The sequence below is a fragment of the Numenius arquata genome, chromosome 2 (genome assembly GCF_964106895.1).
Source record: "Numenius arquata chromosome 2, bNumArq3.hap1.1, whole genome shotgun sequence".
Taxonomy (NCBI): Eukaryota; Metazoa; Chordata; class Aves; order Charadriiformes; family Scolopacidae; genus Numenius; species Numenius arquata.
Window position 1 is genome coordinate 78,434,316 of NC_133577.1, and position 19,050 is coordinate 78,453,365.

The following is a 19,050-nucleotide window of genomic DNA, read 5'->3' on the forward strand; positions in this document are numbered from 1 at the left end:
GAGCTGGCTGAAGACTTGGGCAATAGAGAACTCAGCAGAGTTTACGTGTAAGATGCATGTGCACTCAGAGTAGCTGACACTAATAACTCAACCAGAGACTAAACTCTGATGTGATGCTGTTTCTGGAACGTGAAATTAAGACAGCTTTCTTTTAAAATCTTGAGCTACCTATGGCAAAATGCCCATTTTGGCACTTCTGCAACTACTACACATTCCTTTGACATCAGAGATTAGATTATTGAATGCACTCTATACGACTGCAAGAAGAGCACAGAAAAGTCAAAGCTACTTAAAACACAGAGGACTGATGTTGAGCCAAGTGTGACATAGTAGCACACGCTATCAATGCTTCTAAAACCAGCATTCACCTTTGATAGGTTTCAAAAGATGACACTCTGGACAGTGTTTATGTAGAGAATTCTTTCTAACTATAAAGATACCCATACCAAAGAAGGTAACATTCATGAAGAGAAGGCTTTTTTGTTTAGGAAGATCTGACGTGACTGAAAAAATTATACTGGAGGAACTCTCCCTTTACCAAATTGTCAAGGCAAGTATGAGAACACCCTTGCTACTGATAAAAAGAAGCTGCAGATAAACTCTTTGCTGAGATCGTCCTTATTATGGAACTCACTTTTCATCTGCATTAACAATTCTGTTTCTGACAGATTTCTAGACTTGTGATAAAGCCTGTCCTTTCTTGTAGGCAACATATGTTCAGAAGGGAGCCTTTAGGATAATAAAATTATGAGTGATTTAAGTCCTCTAACTTTACTAACAGGATTAACTTTTGAAGGACTTCACTAGCAAGAAAGAAATGCCGAGCTAAAAAAAGTCAGAAATTATATAAGTTATTGAAGTCCTTAGCAACCACTGAAAATCCCAGGTATCTTCAGAAGTATAGTTCTTTAAAGACATTTCTCTCTTTAATCATACCCTCATTTCTGAAGACTTTAAGTCCTTAGAATAAATCTTCACTGAAAGACAAAGGTAGCAGCAATCTTCCTTATTTTTAAATGAGATATGTCAGTGTTCACATAATATTTGGTCTTTTAGCCTGACTATATAAAACATTAACACTGAAGTTACATAATCATACAGAAAGTAACAAAAGAATACCCTTCACCTAGATAAATTAAACCAAATGAAATTAAATATGGTACAATCTGTTCACTTTCCTGGCACTGGTCAAAAGAATTAAGAATATGTTTCAAGAGACTGATGTGATCACTTGTTGGGACAACAGAGCACTTTACAATTCATCGCCACTGGGCTAAAGGATACAAATTGCGTTACAAATTCAAGCCTAATTTAATTTGATTTGCAAAGCTGAAGCAGTTCACATGACCAAATCAGTCCTTAACTGGAAAGTTGATACCCTCCAGCAGAATGCCTGGTTTTTGTAACGCTACAGCAAATAATCACACTGGCACACCTAAGTTTTAAGCATCGAAATAGTGCCACTGAGCCAACGGGACTACTGGCAAAGAAATCAACTCCAGATTAAAATACCTTACTAACTCCTATTGGCAGATGTGTGAACTATCCAAACTTCTCTTCCACAGTAAAAGGAGATCTAGGCAGTACAGGCCAGTGAGCCTAAATGGATTCAGCCCACCTTAAGAGGGACACCCAGTGGCGGGTGAACCAAATCCATCTCTAGGCTTCACTCCCTAGATCCCTTCCGACTCCAGTGCAAATGTCGACACCTAGCTCCTCAGCCGAAACCTATATTTAGATGTCTTAATCTGGAGCTGAATTCCATCCCTAATAAGCTTAACGTTAAGCACGTATTAAAAGCATATTGCTAAACCGAGGCCTCAATCAATATAGTTTTAGTCAGCAAGAGTCCTGAAGAGCTGAGTGCAATAAATTCACAAGCACCTAAAGATATAGTTAACCGCAGGACTGAGCTGACAGAGCATGCTTTTGAGGTCTGTATAAATAAAATGCAAGAAGCAATGTTTCTCAACAAATACACATGAATACAAATGCAAACAAAGCTAATCCACTGAGTGGAGTTTCTCAACCACGGTTTCCAAGACCACATACTGTATTTAAGAATTTTTTTTCAACAGGGAAACACAATCAAGCTAATAAGAAAGCCAGATTGCTGCAAAAGAGCTGAACTGCTCAGGCTCTTCAAAGATAGATTGCAGGTTACTATAAATATTCAGGACATTGTTGCCTTTAACCTTATGAAAGGTGTTTGCTACAATTCTTCCCATCTTTCAATTTTCAGTAGTACTCAGCTATTCATTCAGAAACATACAAAGATAGAGGAAACACATTCTTATACATCTTGTAAAACTTGCTGAAGACAGCACAAAGCTTACATCCAGAGAATGTTGCTTAATAGGTTTGTACCTTTACAGGGGAGTCATCTGACTCCTATGTATGTAGCTTCAGTCCTAATCTCATAATGCAGATAAATAGAAGCAAGCATTTTTGTAATGCTGATGAAAAATAACTCAAGAACCATGGTTTGGAAAAAAAAAAAACCACACCAACAAAACCACAAGTCTGATCATCAGCAACTATTAAGGATAAAATAGCTAAAGTAAGAGTGTTAACACTTTGAGACAAAAAAATTTAAAAATTAAATAAAAATCGCTAACTTTAAGCGGTAAATTCTTCACTGTGTCCCAGTACCCAGGGTTTACAAAGTCTTACTAATCTTTCATTATAAAATTCTCAACTTGAAATGAATGAGCAAACTCTTAAACCACTGACTTATTCATGTGAACCAGTGCTCAAGTGATCATTATGAAAAAGCAGAGCACCAAAACATGAAAAAAAAGCCAGTTAAAAATAAAGAGCTTTTGTAAGAGGCACTGTCAAAAGCATGTTTTGAACAGAAACTGTTCTACAACCTTGAATATAAAGTCATTTCTGTGATCTTACCAATTGGTTTACTATGTGCTCACATGAACTTCAAAACACATTTCAAATAAAAAGATAATCACAGAGCACAACAGATTTGGAATTATAATTTAATAAACTGAAAGAGGATGCTATGTAAATAAAAAATGTTTACACTTTTGCTGTTGGGACTCGCTATTCTACCTATATCTTCCATCTAGCCCATTATTGCCATTGCAGACCACAAAAAAATCCAAACCCATACACTCCCTGTCTCTCCCCGAAGTGACACAAAATCATCTCCTGGAGGCACTGAGACACTTCTGACTGCTTGACTGAGCATTTTTTTTCAAGTCTACAAAAACAGAAACCTAGTAGCACAAAAACATGTCCCTAAATAAAATGAAGTAAAAATAGGAACATAACGAAAATATCCTGATTTAAGTAGGTAACAATTGAAGCTCATTAACAGACTAGACAAGTCTATCCAGAAAAGTGGAAGAAGAGGGTAACTGATACAGAACAAACTGTTCTGTTGTCAACAGCAGCCAGAATGAAGAATTACATTTCAAAGTACAGCTAATTCTTATGGCTTTATACTCCTAAGTAAAATATTTAGAGTTCCTTTAAAGACCACTTTATTGTTCCTTTAAATACAAACTACCCTGAGGAAGCAAGACACAGAGAAGTGCAAAAGAAAGCTTAAAACAAGTAGGAAGTTGTGCATTGTTGTCAATCTAGGCAATGGAAGTTTCCTAGTAAGACTCTGAACTTCAGTAATTTGTCTGGATGCTTTTTTCCCGAAATGCTTTTCCTGTTAACCAAAAGATAAATCTCAAAGAAACTTGAGGAAAATACCTACTGCAAGCATTCCAGAGAAGCCTAGAAATAACAGAAGACTTCACACAGTATTCTTAAAAATAAGCACACACTCATCTAATGAGAGAAGAGATAATATATGCAGAAATCTGGACAACAAAGACAAAGTCTCCAATCTTCTAAGTAAACTATAGGCTCACTACTTTTACCAATACATCCTGCATACCAGGGAATTTTACTGTCAAGGGAAATCAATTCCTTGGCAGAGTTCTTGATATTTGGCCATTAACAAAAAGAACACACTAAATTAACAGAGCCTACTCACATGTGAGTCATTTCGTTTGTCTTGCGTTATCTGTGAACGTCCTCCTTGAGTGCTTTGGAAGAGTGGGAGGATTGGAATAGCATAGAAGTCTGCATCTTGCAGACAGGAACAGTAATATGCATTTCACTGGAATCGCACAGATTATCTTGTGACATACAGAAAATGACAATTCACGTCCAGTATTTTACTGATGATCTAGTCAATGAAGAGATTTAACCTCAAAGTGTCCCCAGAGAATCTATTCTCTCAGAAGCATAAGATTCTGGATTTGATTTGGGGGAAAAAAAAGAAAAACGAAAACCAGACACAAACAAACAAAAAAACCCCAAACCAAAGCAAGAAGTTACTCAGTCTTTGTTACCTTCAGATCTTGAATGCAAAGATGCATCAAAATTTTCCTATCAAAACTTGCTTCTTGCCCTTTTAAAAACTGTGCTATCAAGAGAGAAGGTCCATTTCTTCAGACCCATGACTAGGTAAGCAACAGACCATCACATCGGTCAGATAAAGCCTGCCTCTTATAAGTCCCTCTCTACTACTCCCACTAAACGGATTAAACTAGTCACTGTTTTTCTGGATCCAGAATTACCAGAATTACATCATGGAACACGTTTTGTGGTCCGATGACTAACTGCATTATGAGGAAAAAAAAAAAGAAAAAAAGAGATTGATATTCACTGAAGAAGTATTCTAGTTTAGTACTTCAAGAGCAGCAGCACAATCCACTATGAGACAGATGAGAACTTTCAGTGAAGACTTAAAACTGGGTAAACAGGCCCAACCTAAATGTTTGGTTTGCACCATAAGAGGCATTATTGCATGATACCTATGACTTATATAGTTCTAAAGATAGTAATTTCTTACTTGCTGAAGACAGCCATTCTAGAAATCTTTGCTTACAGAAATTAGCCCACAAAGCTGTCAATCTTTTACCAGTTATCTTCTTATAGATGCTGACCAATGACTTTGTATGTTTTTATAGCATAGTTATGTCCCATATCTTCCCCCAACCATGAGATATTTTGCTCAGCACGCAACCAAAGCACTGGACAACATAACAGATGGGTGAAGAGGAAAACATTCTTCTCCCTCTCCCCCCATCATGTTTGGACAGCAACACAGAACAGTTCAAAATAAAACTACATATGCATTTATACACAAAGCACTGTTATCAGTTTGTTATCACTTATAAAAAAAGAATGACTTGAAGGTAAGGAAATATGTAAAAGTTGCATTATCTTCAGTGTGAATTATCTTCAGTATATGCCAAACACACCACGTTAACTTCAAGACACCTGATTTTTGTGGTATGACAGAACTTTGCTATACAAAAGAAAAAGGAAATGGTGTATTTAAGGATTGGAAAAAATATTTAAGAAGCCACAAGACTTACAAAGCAGCTCAACAAGTGGGCATTTTCTATTCCATTGCCTTTTTTATTAAGAAAAATACTAATTTCTCTAGTTCGGTTTACTATTTATTTCGCCTCTTTGTATTGTGCTTCTTAGCAATTACAGTTGCACCTAGTTCTAAAGGGGCTCTTAAGAGGAGGGAAATATGGACTTTAACTATTGGCCTGCTGGTCCAAGTGCCAAAATTAGTAAAACAAACAAAATTAGTGTGTGCATGCATGTTTGAAGTCCTTTGACCAATGAAAAATGTTATGGTAATTTAAATTCACAGATACTTGGAAAGCCTATTAGATGCCAGGTGACAGGTAAATCACTTACCAAGTCTACATATTTCAGTTTTCCATTTTGCAAATTAGTTTCTGTATTTCATTAAAAGCTCCAGTCAAGTTAGCCTTCTGGAATGACATGGCACAGAAAACCAATGCTGCTTCAAATAATCCTTAAGACAGGTTTTCCAGTACTTATTCTCCCCTCTGCCACAGGGTCAGAAAACGTGCCAACGTGAATAGGGAAAGCTACCAAAGGAATGGTAGGCACACAAGACTCTGCGTATCATCATACTACATCTCTCTATTGTTAATTCTTCTAACACCATGGAACATCTCACCATGGAACATCTGGTGAGACCCTGTCTGGAGTACCGTGTCCAGCTTTGAACACGGAGCATAAGAAGGACACGGATCTGTCAGAGCAGGTCCAGAGGAGGGCCACAAAAGTGATCAAGAGGGCTAGAGGACCTCTCCTATGAGGACAGGTTGAGAGTGTTGGGGTTGTTCAGCCTAGAGAAGAGAAGGCTCCTGGGAGACCTTATTGCGGCCTTCCAGTACCTAAAGGAGGCTTACAGGATAGATGGGGACAAACTTCTTAGCAGCGCCTGCGAAAAGGTCTAAAGGGACAAGGGATAATAGCTTTAAACTAAAAGAGGATAGATTCAGACTAGATAGAAGGAAGACATTTTTTACAGTGATGGTCATGAGACACTGGAACAGGTTGCGCAGAGAGCTGGTAGATGCCCCATCCCTGGAAACATTCAAGGTCAGGTTGGACGGGGCTCTGAGCAACCTGATCTAGTTGAAGATGTCCCTGCTCTTTTCAGGGGAGGTTGGACTAGACAAACTTTTAAAGGTCCCTTCCAACCCAAACTATTCTATGATTGTATAATTCTAACTCATCTGCCTTTCACAAAGAATAAGCTACTTTAACCAGGCACCACAAGGTAAAGCACAAGCACACTGACAAAGCTACTGGCATGTGTGAAAGCCCTTTGTTTGCTATGCTCAGGCAGAGGAACTTCTACTATAGAGTACACAAAAATCCAGGTCAAAGAAGTCACTAATATGCCAAAGACTGGGATTTTCAAGTTTCTTTTGAATTTGTGAAAATGGCACAGCAACTGGGTATTGTAGAGTAAGTGTCACTATCTTGTTAAATATATCTCAGCTTCTAGAAATGTAGTTATTTGAACTTTCAACTGTTTTCACTAAAATATTTCTGAAGAAAAACTCACCTCCTTCCTATACAAGTATTTATGTGGGATAAATTCTCACTACAATATGAAGTTTTCAGAAAGTAACATCATAATTTATGCTTCAATTATAGTTCCTTTTTTCTACTAGTTGCAACTGTACCATCTTAAAACCACTTTGCTATAGCACAATTCAAGTAGGTAACATTACGTATTTTATTTAAAATTTTTTATGTTGTAGCAAGCAATGTTGAATTCTAAGTAATAATAGCATATAGAACAGGAAACTTGTAAAAATTAACTTCATAATCCATGAATTAGTTGTTTATAAAAGTTCCTCTGAACTACCAGAGTGGTGGACAGATATTTGCTGAAAACCATGAAGTTAAAAGTGATATTACTAAGAACAAATAATTCAATTTCTCCATTCTTATCTAAATAAAACAAGATTTAGCTACATACAGTTCCAGAGAGCACATCATGAGGGCAGCAGTTGAGAAGGTGACTCTTGCACACTCTGTCATCACTGAATTTGATTCGCTGACGGGTCGTGTCACCTGCAATATAGAAATCAACACATTCCAGGTTAGAAATCTGTGGAAGCCAAACATGTTCTGCAGGTTACATGCAAAGCGTTAACATTGCCCTGTCACATAGTGAAGGCCTATGAAAACTAGAACTTAAAACACTGTATGCTTCTTTGCCAAATAACACCAAAAACACAAATACATGTTTTAATGCTCTATAAAGCTATTTCAAAATCCTCTCACACTTCCTCTTCAAAAATGCAGTGTGAAAAGTGCTTAAAACCAGAAAGACAGCATTAGCTTAAAAACACTTCGCTACAACAGCGTTTCTTAAATGAGCTATATAACATTCTATTCAGATTTTGCATGAAATAGTGATGTATTTGTATGCAACAATTAGCATATAAAAGCAGCCTCATAAACACAAGATGATACACATTGAGTCTTCACCGAATCCCACCTGATACTCATTTTATGATTTTGCTCTTGGATGCAATGCATCCTCTTACTTCTGATGGGAGTAGCATAAAAAGTTGGCAGAATGGTTTTAAATGCTTACAAACCTGAAAAAAAAGTCAGTCAAACATATGGACATAGCCTATATGCAAAATTATTTTACAAATGTTTGCATATCTCTGTATCATAAGCCTTTTTTTTTTTCTACATGCTGTTTGTTGGGCTGGAAATATCTTAATCGTATCTTCATCATGGCAGGTTGTAGTTCCTGCATGAGCAGAAGCATCAACCTGCCCACACACTGAGATCCAATTGCAAGATTAAATAACCCCATCTTGGAGCAAGACCTAAAGTCTTCAGAACAAAGTAACCAGCTGGTGTTTTGGGGAGGGAAGGGAGGGAGGGAAGGGAGGGAGGGAATATGTTTTCCTTCATGTCATAACATTGTCACTATTTGAGATCTCGAAGAGAAACCACTGCTATGGCTCTCTTGTTGTTAAGACACAGGCATGATAAAACACCTTAATCTCTCTCAGGATGTAGCTATTTAGTCATTATTTAAAACATAACAAATGTTTTTTAAAATCTGTAATCATTGAAAACCTACTGGTGAATTACTGAAGCAAGGAAGGCTGCTGGGGGAAAAAAGACATACAATGAGTTCAGACAGCAGCCTTCTCTATTTCATCAAATATTTCAGAGTATAGATACATTTTGCAGTTTATTAATGTTTTTTATGGCTTCATGACCCACAACACCGAGAATTTTTAATCTATTAATTCAAGAAGGCAAATTCATTACTGAAGTAACTACAACTGAGGGGAATAAACCCCCCATATCTTATAGTCAAGCCTTTCTTACTATTATATAATCAGATTTTAAAATATCAGTTCTATGCATAGGATGCTAATACGTAGCGTTTTTAGATAGGCCAAGTTTCAGATTAATAAGCAAACAAAAGTTTCCAAAAACACCACATGGTTGATTTGCCTGCGAGACACAATAGTTAAAACCTGTAATCCACAGGCTAAAGACAGCTTCAAAGCAGTTCAACAATAGGTTTTCTAGAGGGCGACCTTACTGCTTAGTTATACTTACACCACTAAAAATTTAGAGCAATCCCTTTATAATCATGCCTGCTACTGCAGTAAAGAGTTCAGAGTTTTGCTTCTCCTTTTTCGCTTTTCAGGAGGTGGATCCATATTTTTTAAACACATAACTGCGTTTGTTCCACATTCATTAACACATCTGAAAAGTTATTGATAACTCACGGCTCGGCGAATGCGGGGCCTTTCTGACACTCCCTTGCAGATTGATGTAGGCAGGCAAAGATACATTGAACCTTTATAAATAAAACAAGGGGCCAGATTGTTCAGTTTGTATAGAATAATAGATTCTGCCAGCAATTTTAACACAGCATCTAGAAATACATGTTGACTGTAAAGAATCTTCTATATAAAGACACATGAACAAAATCACGAAAAGTATTTTTAAAAAGACAGCTGATGGCCTAATAGCACTAACCTACCAGGAGTCAAGGAGTTATCAAGACCAGAAAATTGCCAAAAGACTCATCACATTCCTTAGGTAACGTTGGCAAGTAGTATTTTCAGACGTTACCTCAACATCTAGACATAGCTTTTTTCATACCTCTATCACAACTAGGAACTGATGCTACAGCTGCAATACAGTCTTCTTTCATCTAAGTGGCTAGCATGATAATCACAATTACCAAACTAAGACAACATGGGGGGGGGGGGGGGAAGATAGCAGAAACTCGTCAATGACAGCCTCAAGAACACCTCCCACATTTACATTTTAAACCTTTATTCTTTCTGCACTGTGCCTTCGTCTAGTATTTAAGAGACTTTCAGAAAGGCTCCCATACATTCAGACATTTACCTTTTCCTTCCTATGAAAAGCAGTTTCATACATTTGCATTTATTTTTAATCTATGCTGTTTCAGAAGGAAAGGTTTATCAAAAAGAAAAGTGTCATATACTATCTCCTAACAATAACTGAATTGTGTGCCTCTCTGGCAGCTCATTCCAGAGTCTGATAGCCTCAGAAGAAAATGCTTTTATTTCTTCATCAATTTTGTGAGCTCCAATACCCCTAAATAGTGCAGACCTGTTGGCAAAGACAGAAGATGCATTCTGCTGCTGACCTACAGATGAATCATCTTGAGCAGATGATTACCTGGGGTCTACATCGGTTGCTGGGGGGAAGGGCAGAATAAAATCTACAGATCCACTATACACCTGACATTCAGCCTACAGCATAAGAGACTGAGAATTAAAACATGAACAGATATGTTCTTAAGCCAAGGACTTCAGTGGTCAGGTAACCAAGACACTACTTCTCCTTGTCAAACTGTACTTACAGTGACACACTCTTTGTATGCTCAAACAACCAAGTGAAAGCTAAGTGACATTTGTGAGTATTTAAAAAAAAAGGCCTTATATATTCTGTAAGAAGAAAATAATACATCTAGGTACCAAGTAGCTGCAGTCATCTAAATTTCAGAAGTATCCTTAAACGTTTATAAAGGGGACACTATCACTGATAATTCAGACCTTATTACAAGTTCTATTTTAATAAGTAAATAATTAAATTAGCTCAGAATAGCAGCTTATTTAACTCTGCCTCTGAAGAATAGCAGAGTATTCAACTACTTGATCTTTAGGACTCATGCTCATTAGAGAAATCAAAGTAATTTACCAGGGCATTACAGGAGTCAACATCTATTACTATAAGCCATTCCTGTGTTTCCAATTAGATTTTCTCCGTTTACAAGAAAAAATCATATCATCGATAAAAGTTATATAGAGATACAGAAAAAATACATTAAATTTTCCTCAAGAAGCAGCAGCTTTAGTTTTACTTAAAGTACCTGGCCCAAACCACATTTCTATAAGAGATTACTTTCCAGATGAATGGAGAACTTTGAAACAGAATTGAAACATTCAAGAAAAAAAGCCAAACATAAGGAAATTTCTACACTTGTATATCTCATATCCTTTATAAGCATAAAGAAACTGCACACTAGGGACACAAATACTAAAGACATAATGGCAGTAATGTAAACTTTCTAAAGGAAGTTTTCTAATTTGTATTAAACATGCTGACTACAAAAGTAACATGAAGACCAATGCATACTGCTGATTAAGAAACATCCAGAGGTTAAGACCACAATGTGCACTTCGACTATACAATTCACTTTGAACTCCCAAATCTGACCTATTAACAATGTCATTCCCATTCAGTGTATTTTAATCACAAACCAGCAGAATGAACACTTATGTATCAACAATGCTTAGCATTATAACATGCTTATAACAATGATTTATTTGATCCAGCACCTCTTACTGTTCTGATGTATGCTAATATACTAACAACAAGCTCAGTGCATTGATGAGAATTAGCCTTTATAACCCAACTGTAACCTCCAATCACAAACGATGAAATCCATGCAAAGACAACAATGCGCATTTTCATGCTGTTAACCTCCTGCATTAAGATGTATCAACCAAAACCGGTTAGCTTTCCGCTCAAATTTTTGAAGCATGAGTCCCAACATGTTGGCAAGGGACCCTGAAAGCTTTACTCACAAAGAGCTACTAACTGGGTGGAATATCAGGTTAAAGGCTGCGTATCAAATTTCATCAGCAGAACAAGCCCTGTATAACAAGGATTCAACATCATTATTTTATGAGGCTTATGCAGTCACAGAAGCCCTTGTTCCTGCTACACACTTAATAGGCAACTAATTCTGATATTCTTGTCACTAACACTGGATGCATCTTTACCATAACACCTTTAGAATAATGCATTTCTAAGCTTCTAGTTAACTCTATGACTGAATATTTGTGAATGCAAAATAGAATGAAACCATTTTTTATCTAATGCATTACAAGTGGAACAAATACAGGAATGATTTTTTAGGTATGAATATGCCCATTTGCTTCTTCATAAATGAAATTTCATACGGTGCCCCAAATCCAGAGTAGAGAAATTCCCTGAGTCCTTTACTGTTCCCCTCATTTTTAAGGGCTAAAGCACAAGAACTTTACAACGAAGCCAGCAAATACACAGAATTCACTAAACATGATCTTTACACTTTAAAGCCTTCTGATCACTCCTAACTGACACAGAAACAATCTTTTCATGGTTTATGTGTTGCTACTACTTTCAGGTTTCTGAGCTGATATCAACTAAACATTTTGGGTAGGTTTTGCAGAAATATGTCTATACAAGACAGGTTTTTCTGCCTTTGCTTTGCTGCTGATCTGTATTTGAAAGAAAAGCTCTCAGAGGAGGCCCTCAGCTCCCTAATGTGGCTCTCAGCCTGAGGTCTTCTAGTAATGGACAACAGCATATTGAAACTGATTTCAAAAGCACATACTACCTTCCACCTACAAATGTAAAGAAAAGTGGAAACCAAAATCTATGTATCCTTAAGTACACAGAGAATTCTTCAATAATCCCATGTGGAAACAATTAGATTAAAAAAATGGGTTTACAAGTTCTAGATTACACCTTTTACCATATAAAGGAGATCACAAGACACAGGATGACATTGAGGTAAGCACAAGGTTGTCACTTCAACTGCTCCCAAGCAAGGACAGGAAAGCCACACATTAGTAACTGCTGCTCAGCATAACTGAAATGGCTAGCGTAAAACAGAAACACTGATTAAGATATGAACAGATGAAAAAAGGATATTTTAAGTTTCAATGCCAGAAGATTATTTAGAACAAGAAGTTTGCTTTGTTAATAACAGCTAAAGAACTGAGTTACAGACTCCAAATACAGCCGTTCAGCTCAAAAAGCTAGCAGGTGAAGCAAAAGAGGCTGATAGGCACTTCATAGATAAGGGTTCTGTATATCTAAAGGTTCCAAAGATTTTTCTGCTAGTCACATAGCATAGTATTTGTTAGGATGCTTGGGAGAATGTTTTAATGACCACACATGAGTTTCAGAAGCATGCACAAATTTAGCTGTCTCTTAAGAAGAATCTTATTAACTTTGCTAGTTTTTCACATTTCTAGACTATAACCTAATTTTGAAGTAGTGGCAATCATTTAAAAAAAAAAAAAAAAAAAACAAAAAACCAACCAAAAAAACCCAAACCAAACCAAGCTACCACTACATTTCTTCGCAATAGTCAAGCCTTGGCGGTTTCAAGATGGGGTGTTGTTCCAGGGCCATTCTGATCTGCTCTGTGTGTGTACTACTGTCATTAGTAATGATCCTGCTCCACCTTCTGCTTCTAACCCATTCCTCACACTGACTCTAGCATTCATGCGGCAAGGCAGAGCAGGTAACTGACCTGGTAGAAAATGAACCAGTTGAGCAAGATAAGCTGATTTAAGATAAAATGAGATCTTCACAACCAGGCCTTTTAAAGAAAACGTGGCAATCTTTGTTCATTCCAGCTATATTCTGAAAAAAATAATTCCTGGGGTACATGCTGGTTTTGGGTGGGATAGAGTTAATTTTCTTCATAGTAGCTGGTATGAGGCTATGTTTTGGATTTGTGCTGGAAACAGTGTTGATAATAGAGGGATGTTTTAGTTACTGCTGAGCAGTGCTTACACAGTCAAAGCCTTTTCTGCTCCTCACACCACCCCACCAGTGAATAGGCTGGGGGTACACAGGAAGTTGGGAAAGAACACAGATGGGACAGCTGACTCCAAGTGACTAAAGAGATATTCCATACCCTGTGATGTCATGCTCAGCATTTAAAGCTGGGGGAAAGAGGAGGAAGGAACGGACATTCAGAGTGATGGTGTTCGCCTTCCTAAGTAACTGTTACATGTGATGGAGCCCTCCTTTCCTGGGGATGGCTGAACAGCTGCCTGCCCATGGGAAGCTGTGAATGAATTCCTTGTTTTGCTTTGCTTGCGTACGTGGCTTTTGCTCTATTAAACTGTCTTTGTCTCAAGCCACGAGTTTTTTCACTTTTACTCTTCTGATTCTCTCCCCCATCCTACCAGGGGAAGTGAGTGAGTGGCTGAGTTATGCTTACTTACTGGCTGGGGTTAAACCACAACAGGTAGTAATACCAATTGTTAACATTTCACCCCATTTGTAAATGACTCAATTTACTTAAAACAGTTATAATCCTATTTGTAAGGATCAATCCTATTTTCTAGAGAATAGAGATTGCAAAACTAGGGTTTATCAAAGCACCCTATTAAAAAAAAGTTTAATCAATTTCACAGTTGAAAAATGGTATTTAAAAAAATAAAAATCACACTTTTCTATCAGCTTATTCCTAATACTTCTGAGTGGCAAGTTCCCACAGCTCTGGTCATCAACAATAAATTCAACTTGAACTAACCTTTTAACTACTGACATAAACTAAAGACTCTTTATTATGTAACTGCTAACAGTGAAAAACCAGTATCAAGAAAACATTTATGTGTAAGTACATAAGATTAGCACCCGGTCTTCAGTATTCCTTACTTCTAAATGTTTGGGAAACCCACTCTATGTATTCAGTAGCTTATATTTAAGCTTCTCTAAGTATGTCAGGTTATCAGTACTTGGAACGACATACTTCAGGGAAGATTCTTCCAACCTGCAGTCATGACTGTATTAAATTAGTCTGGCTTTTTACTAACATGCAAATGTAAGCCTGTTTTTTGTTGCCTTTTTTTTTTTTCTTTGAAATTCTGGCACGGTCCACATCCAATCCAGTTTTCTTGTCAGAGAAGCACATAAGAGAAGTTTAAGCTAGGTATAATAAAAAAAAAACCCACTTGTTTTTAAATAATGTGTTTTTCCATGTGTGCAACAAAACCATGCCATTTACAGAACTACTTCATTGTATTGACATTAACAATACAACTGCTTTTTAGATATCCCAGGTGAATTCTAAGAACTGCAGCTCACTGGAAACACCTGAAGAGCATCTGCCAAGTCCCTTCTGTTTCCCTTCTGTCAAGTGTCTGCCACACAAGCAAAGCAAGCAGAGAGCAGCAGGGCACCGGGCTGGGCAGCTGGCGAGAGGCTGCCCCAACATCACATCCTGGCAGGAACCAGGCAGCAGTTCATCACACATTGAGTGATGCCGCGTGACTATAAGTGCATCTATCCCACTGCCAAAATTCAGTGCCAAAGCAAGTCACAAAGCTCTCAGTTCTCCCTGCCTGCAAGCACAGGGCCATCTGGGAAAGGATACAGCAAGGGGCAGGCCCCGAGCCGTGTACAGAGATCTGGACAGCTACGCATAGGGCAACTCTGAAACAGGAAGCTTCCTTACTAACACAGCTTATTTTTCATAATTATTCCTGCAGCAACATTACGGCTCAGTGGATACTTTCTGAATCAATTTGACCAATACAGAACTGTGCTTTCTAGGTGTTTTCAGAGCTCAACAGCAAATCCGTAACAGCATTTCCTAACTACCTCCTTTGAGCTTCACCATTCTAGCCCCAGGGACACCAGTTATAATGACTGTGCACAAACTCCCACAAATTACAGCCTACAGCTCATCTCATAAAACCACATTTGAGCATCTCATTGTGGAGTTTTCAAAACCATTTTCAGAGCACACTCCTCTACGAAAGATACTTTAAGCTCTGAAAAAGTAATATAGACTACATACTCAGGCAACAACATTGGCTTTGAATTTATGTCTGAGTTTGTTCTGTTCTCACTGATGAGATCAAATGTTTGATCTCTACCTTTTTAAATATAGGTAAGAATTTCAAACTTTCATTCTCCAGGCTCCTCAAAAAAATTCATCCAACCAACACCCTCCCCAAAGCAACCCTCAAACTATGAAAAGTATAAAATTCTGTTAATCGGGAAATTAAAAAGCATTGTTAATTTTGAGCAACATAAAACACAAACATCACCCAAGAAAGGTTATTTTTTTAGGAACATTTTTAACTCTATTGTGTTGCCAGGCAGAGTAAAATCAAAGGCAATGGAGATGTGGCAAAATGAGAGCTACAATCAACTAAGAAATGAAAAAATTGCCACATTCTAATGAAAAGCTATGACTTGCATATTACTAGAAACACAGTATTTGTCAAAGGTGATAGGAACATAAAAAAACCAAACAAGCCCCAAGCCCACTACTCTCGAGGTTAGCAATATTTCAATGACCTTGAGCCTGGCCTTGAATTTAATAAGTACCAGCTCTGCAGAGAAGGATGATTTTCAATCCCTGTGTGCACTTCAGTTTAAATAATGCTTCACAGGATTATTTCATTTAAAAAGAAAAAAAAAACTAGAATGGTGTTACACTGAGATCCTCAACTCTCCACTTAATCCAATAACGGCAGCCAGTTTTGCAAACAGTCTTTTCTCCTGATCTTTCCCCACTCTGGCAATTTTGTGTAAATGCTTCCTCTCCAGCCATTTAGTTTCTAAACAGTTCAGCACATGCAGTTTGGGAAGTACAGGGTGGGTGGGAGGGCATAATATCACTATCAATAAAATAACTGCTTTCTCACAAAGCTAAAGGAAATCTAGTCTGAAATTGCGTTTCCTGGTTTGGATCTTAGTCACCTAACATTTTTAGCAGCTGTCACAGGTAAACGGCACTTTTCCCCCACCACCCAATAGAAAACACATTCATAGACTGAAACAGCACTCCCCTCCTTAAACCTTCTGTATAGGCTTAGCTAGCTCTGAGACAGTGATCTATGTGCCGACACTGGGAAAACTTGAGTTTCATGAGCACAGTGTTCCTTTGCCAAACAGACACGCGCAGCCACAACAGGAAGTATTTGAAAATCTTCTGGGCTAAGACAAAAACACCCTAAGTCAGATCCTGCATGATGACCACTCACTAACAAACCTTGCTCTGGAAGGCCATCTCTGCAGAAATTTTCCAATGAGATTATCACACCTCTGCTTAAAACAACTACAAGCACTTCAAAAAAGCATGCATGACATAACTGGGTGTGTGAAAACTAGTTAAATTTATTTAGAATTCTACATTATATCTAAAAAAGCCGTCAGAAAGATCACATCACCTCAGTACCAACAAATAAGCGGTACATACAAGGTACGTCCCAGTTCATACAACCTACTTGGTACATGAGAAACAGGTAACCATTAATTCAGCACAAAGCTTCAACATGTAACACATCTGTAATAGTGAGTACAATGTGCAGAACATTCAAATAGTCTCCCAACTGCAGTCTACCCTCGGGTGCAATATTCTCCTTTCTAAGTAAAATACTATACAGCATAAAAGCAACAGCGCTTTTCTAGTTGTCCCCAAGCTATGTGGATTTATGGATGACTGCCAATCTAAACTTTCACACTGACTGCCACACACCCTGACAAAAATTCTGAGACGCTGTACACAGAGATAATTCTCCAGTTCACTATGTGACCGCAGAGTGATGTGAAACTTGACTGTACTTCTACTACCTCTCTCCTGGGATTACTGCCTCTGGATGTTAAGCTTTTAGCTGCTTGGGGCTTGCTGGTTTTTAAAAGAGTTCGTCCCCTTAGGTTAATTACACACCCTCTTTCAGAGAGCATCAGCCATACCCACCTGCTGACTGAAATGATGGTTTGGGTCAGACTTTAGACAAAACCATAATAACACATACACATAAAAAAAAAAAAAGCCCTGCTCTACTGTAGCAGCTATTGGTCTCTGGAGATTCTTTTATTTGTTCCCCTTCCTCCCCACCCACTCCGTGATCCGAATGTGGGAAACCGCTGCCTCCCCCAGCTGTGAGCCGCGCGGGAAGGCTCCACGGGCGCGCCTTTAGCGGTGCAGTTCCGCTGCGAGCCCCATGCACCCGCGGGGCGCGGATCTGAAACAGTGACTGAAAGGGCAACACGGCCTCCCGCTGCCCGGACAACGGCTGGCGCTGGCAGCTCCGCCGGGGGGGAGGCGGCGCCCGACTGCCCCGAGCCCCGGGGACGGCGGCGCCGGAGGCCCCCACCCCGCCGCTGACCTGCGGCCCCGCCCCGCAGGGGAGGGAGGGCGGTAGGGAGCGAGCCCCGGGCCTGCTGATGGCGGTGAACGGCCGGCCGGCCTGCTCGGTGCCGCCGTGACCTCCGGGGCTGAGACGGCTCCGCCCCCTCTTCCCCTCCCCCACCCCGGCCGGGGGGACACTTACCGTCCCGGGAGGTGCCCATGAGCTGGTCCAGCATGGCGCGCATCTGGGCCTGCGCCGACATCTTGAGCGCGCGCGGGGCCGGCCCGGCCCGGCCGAGTCACGCCGACAGCGGCCTACAAGGCCCGAGGCGGCGCTCAGCCCTTCCCCCTGGCGTCACTGGCGGGCCCGGGCAGAGCCGCTCCCCCGACGCCGCGCGGGGGTTCGGGAGGAAGCGGGCGCGGCGCTGCCTCACGCTGCCGGTGGACGGCGGAGAGGGAAACCTGCCTCGCGCCGGCCGCAGTGCCGCCGCCTCCCCTCCCCCCTCCGCTCCTCCCGCTTCCTCTCACGCCTGCCACGCGCGCGCGCCAGCGGTAACGGAAACCCGCGCGCACGCGCACTGGGCCCCCCCCCGTCCGCTCCGCGACGTCAGCACAGACAGGCCTTGGCGCCTGCCTATTGGCCACGGCGTGCGGTGTTCGGCCGATGACGCACCCGCGCGGTGAGATCCCTGATTGGGCCGTCGAGCTTTTCGCCGGGCTGGGCCGCTGGGGTGTGCTGATTGGCCGGGCGTCACATTAGCGGCTGTGACGTGCCGGTCTCCGGGTCAGCAGCGGTGGCGCGGCCTGGTTCGCCAGCGGCCGCGGAGGCAGGGGGTGGGGGGGCGTACGCGGGCCCGTGGGTCCGTCACAGTTTCTCGCCTCTCTGAGAGGGGGGACAACCCAACCGAAACAGTTTCACGACGGTTGGTTCTGACGTGCCCACGCACGTGGCGGAGCTGGAGTTAACTGAGTGCACCCTCAGTAAGTTTGCAGACGGCACCAAGTTGGGCAGGAGCATTGATCTGCTGGGGGGTGGGAAGGCTCTACAGAGGGATCTGGACAGGCTGGATCGATGGGCTGGGGCCAATGGTATGAGGTTCAGCAAGGCCAAGTGCTGGGTCCTACACTTGGGTCACAGCAACCCCATGCAGCGCTACAGGCTTGGGGAAGAGTGGCTGGAGAGCTGCCCAGCAGAAAAGGACCTGGGGGTGTTGGTCATCAGCCAGCTGAATATGAGCCAGCAGTGTGCCCTGGTGGCCAAGAAGGCCAACAGCATCCTGGCC

General features: G+C 40.4%; 1 protein-coding gene across 3 annotated transcripts in view; it reads right to left on the reverse strand.

Moving 5' to 3' along the window:
* LUC7L2 (LUC7 like 2, pre-mRNA splicing factor) overlaps positions 1-18,315 on the reverse strand; it is a 37,095-nt gene extending 18,780 nt beyond the window's left edge. Inside the window, exons 1-3 of one of the 3 annotated variants that reach the window (XM_074161956.1) lie at positions 17,970-18,291; positions 9,138-9,208; positions 7,346-7,440 (exon numbers count right to left, since the gene is read on the reverse strand). Coding sequence is in view for 2 of the 3 variants with exons in the window: in XM_074161938.1 (XP_074018039.1) it covers positions 7,346-7,440; positions 17,970-18,030 (156 nt within the window). In the remaining variant the exon portion in view is untranslated. Of the gene's footprint in view, positions 1-7,345; positions 7,441-9,137; positions 9,209-17,969 lie in introns of all 3 variants that reach the window. The other 2 variants (XM_074161938.1, XM_074161947.1) reach the window with 2 other exon arrangements.
* Between the last annotated feature and the right edge of the window lie 735 nt (positions 18,316-19,050).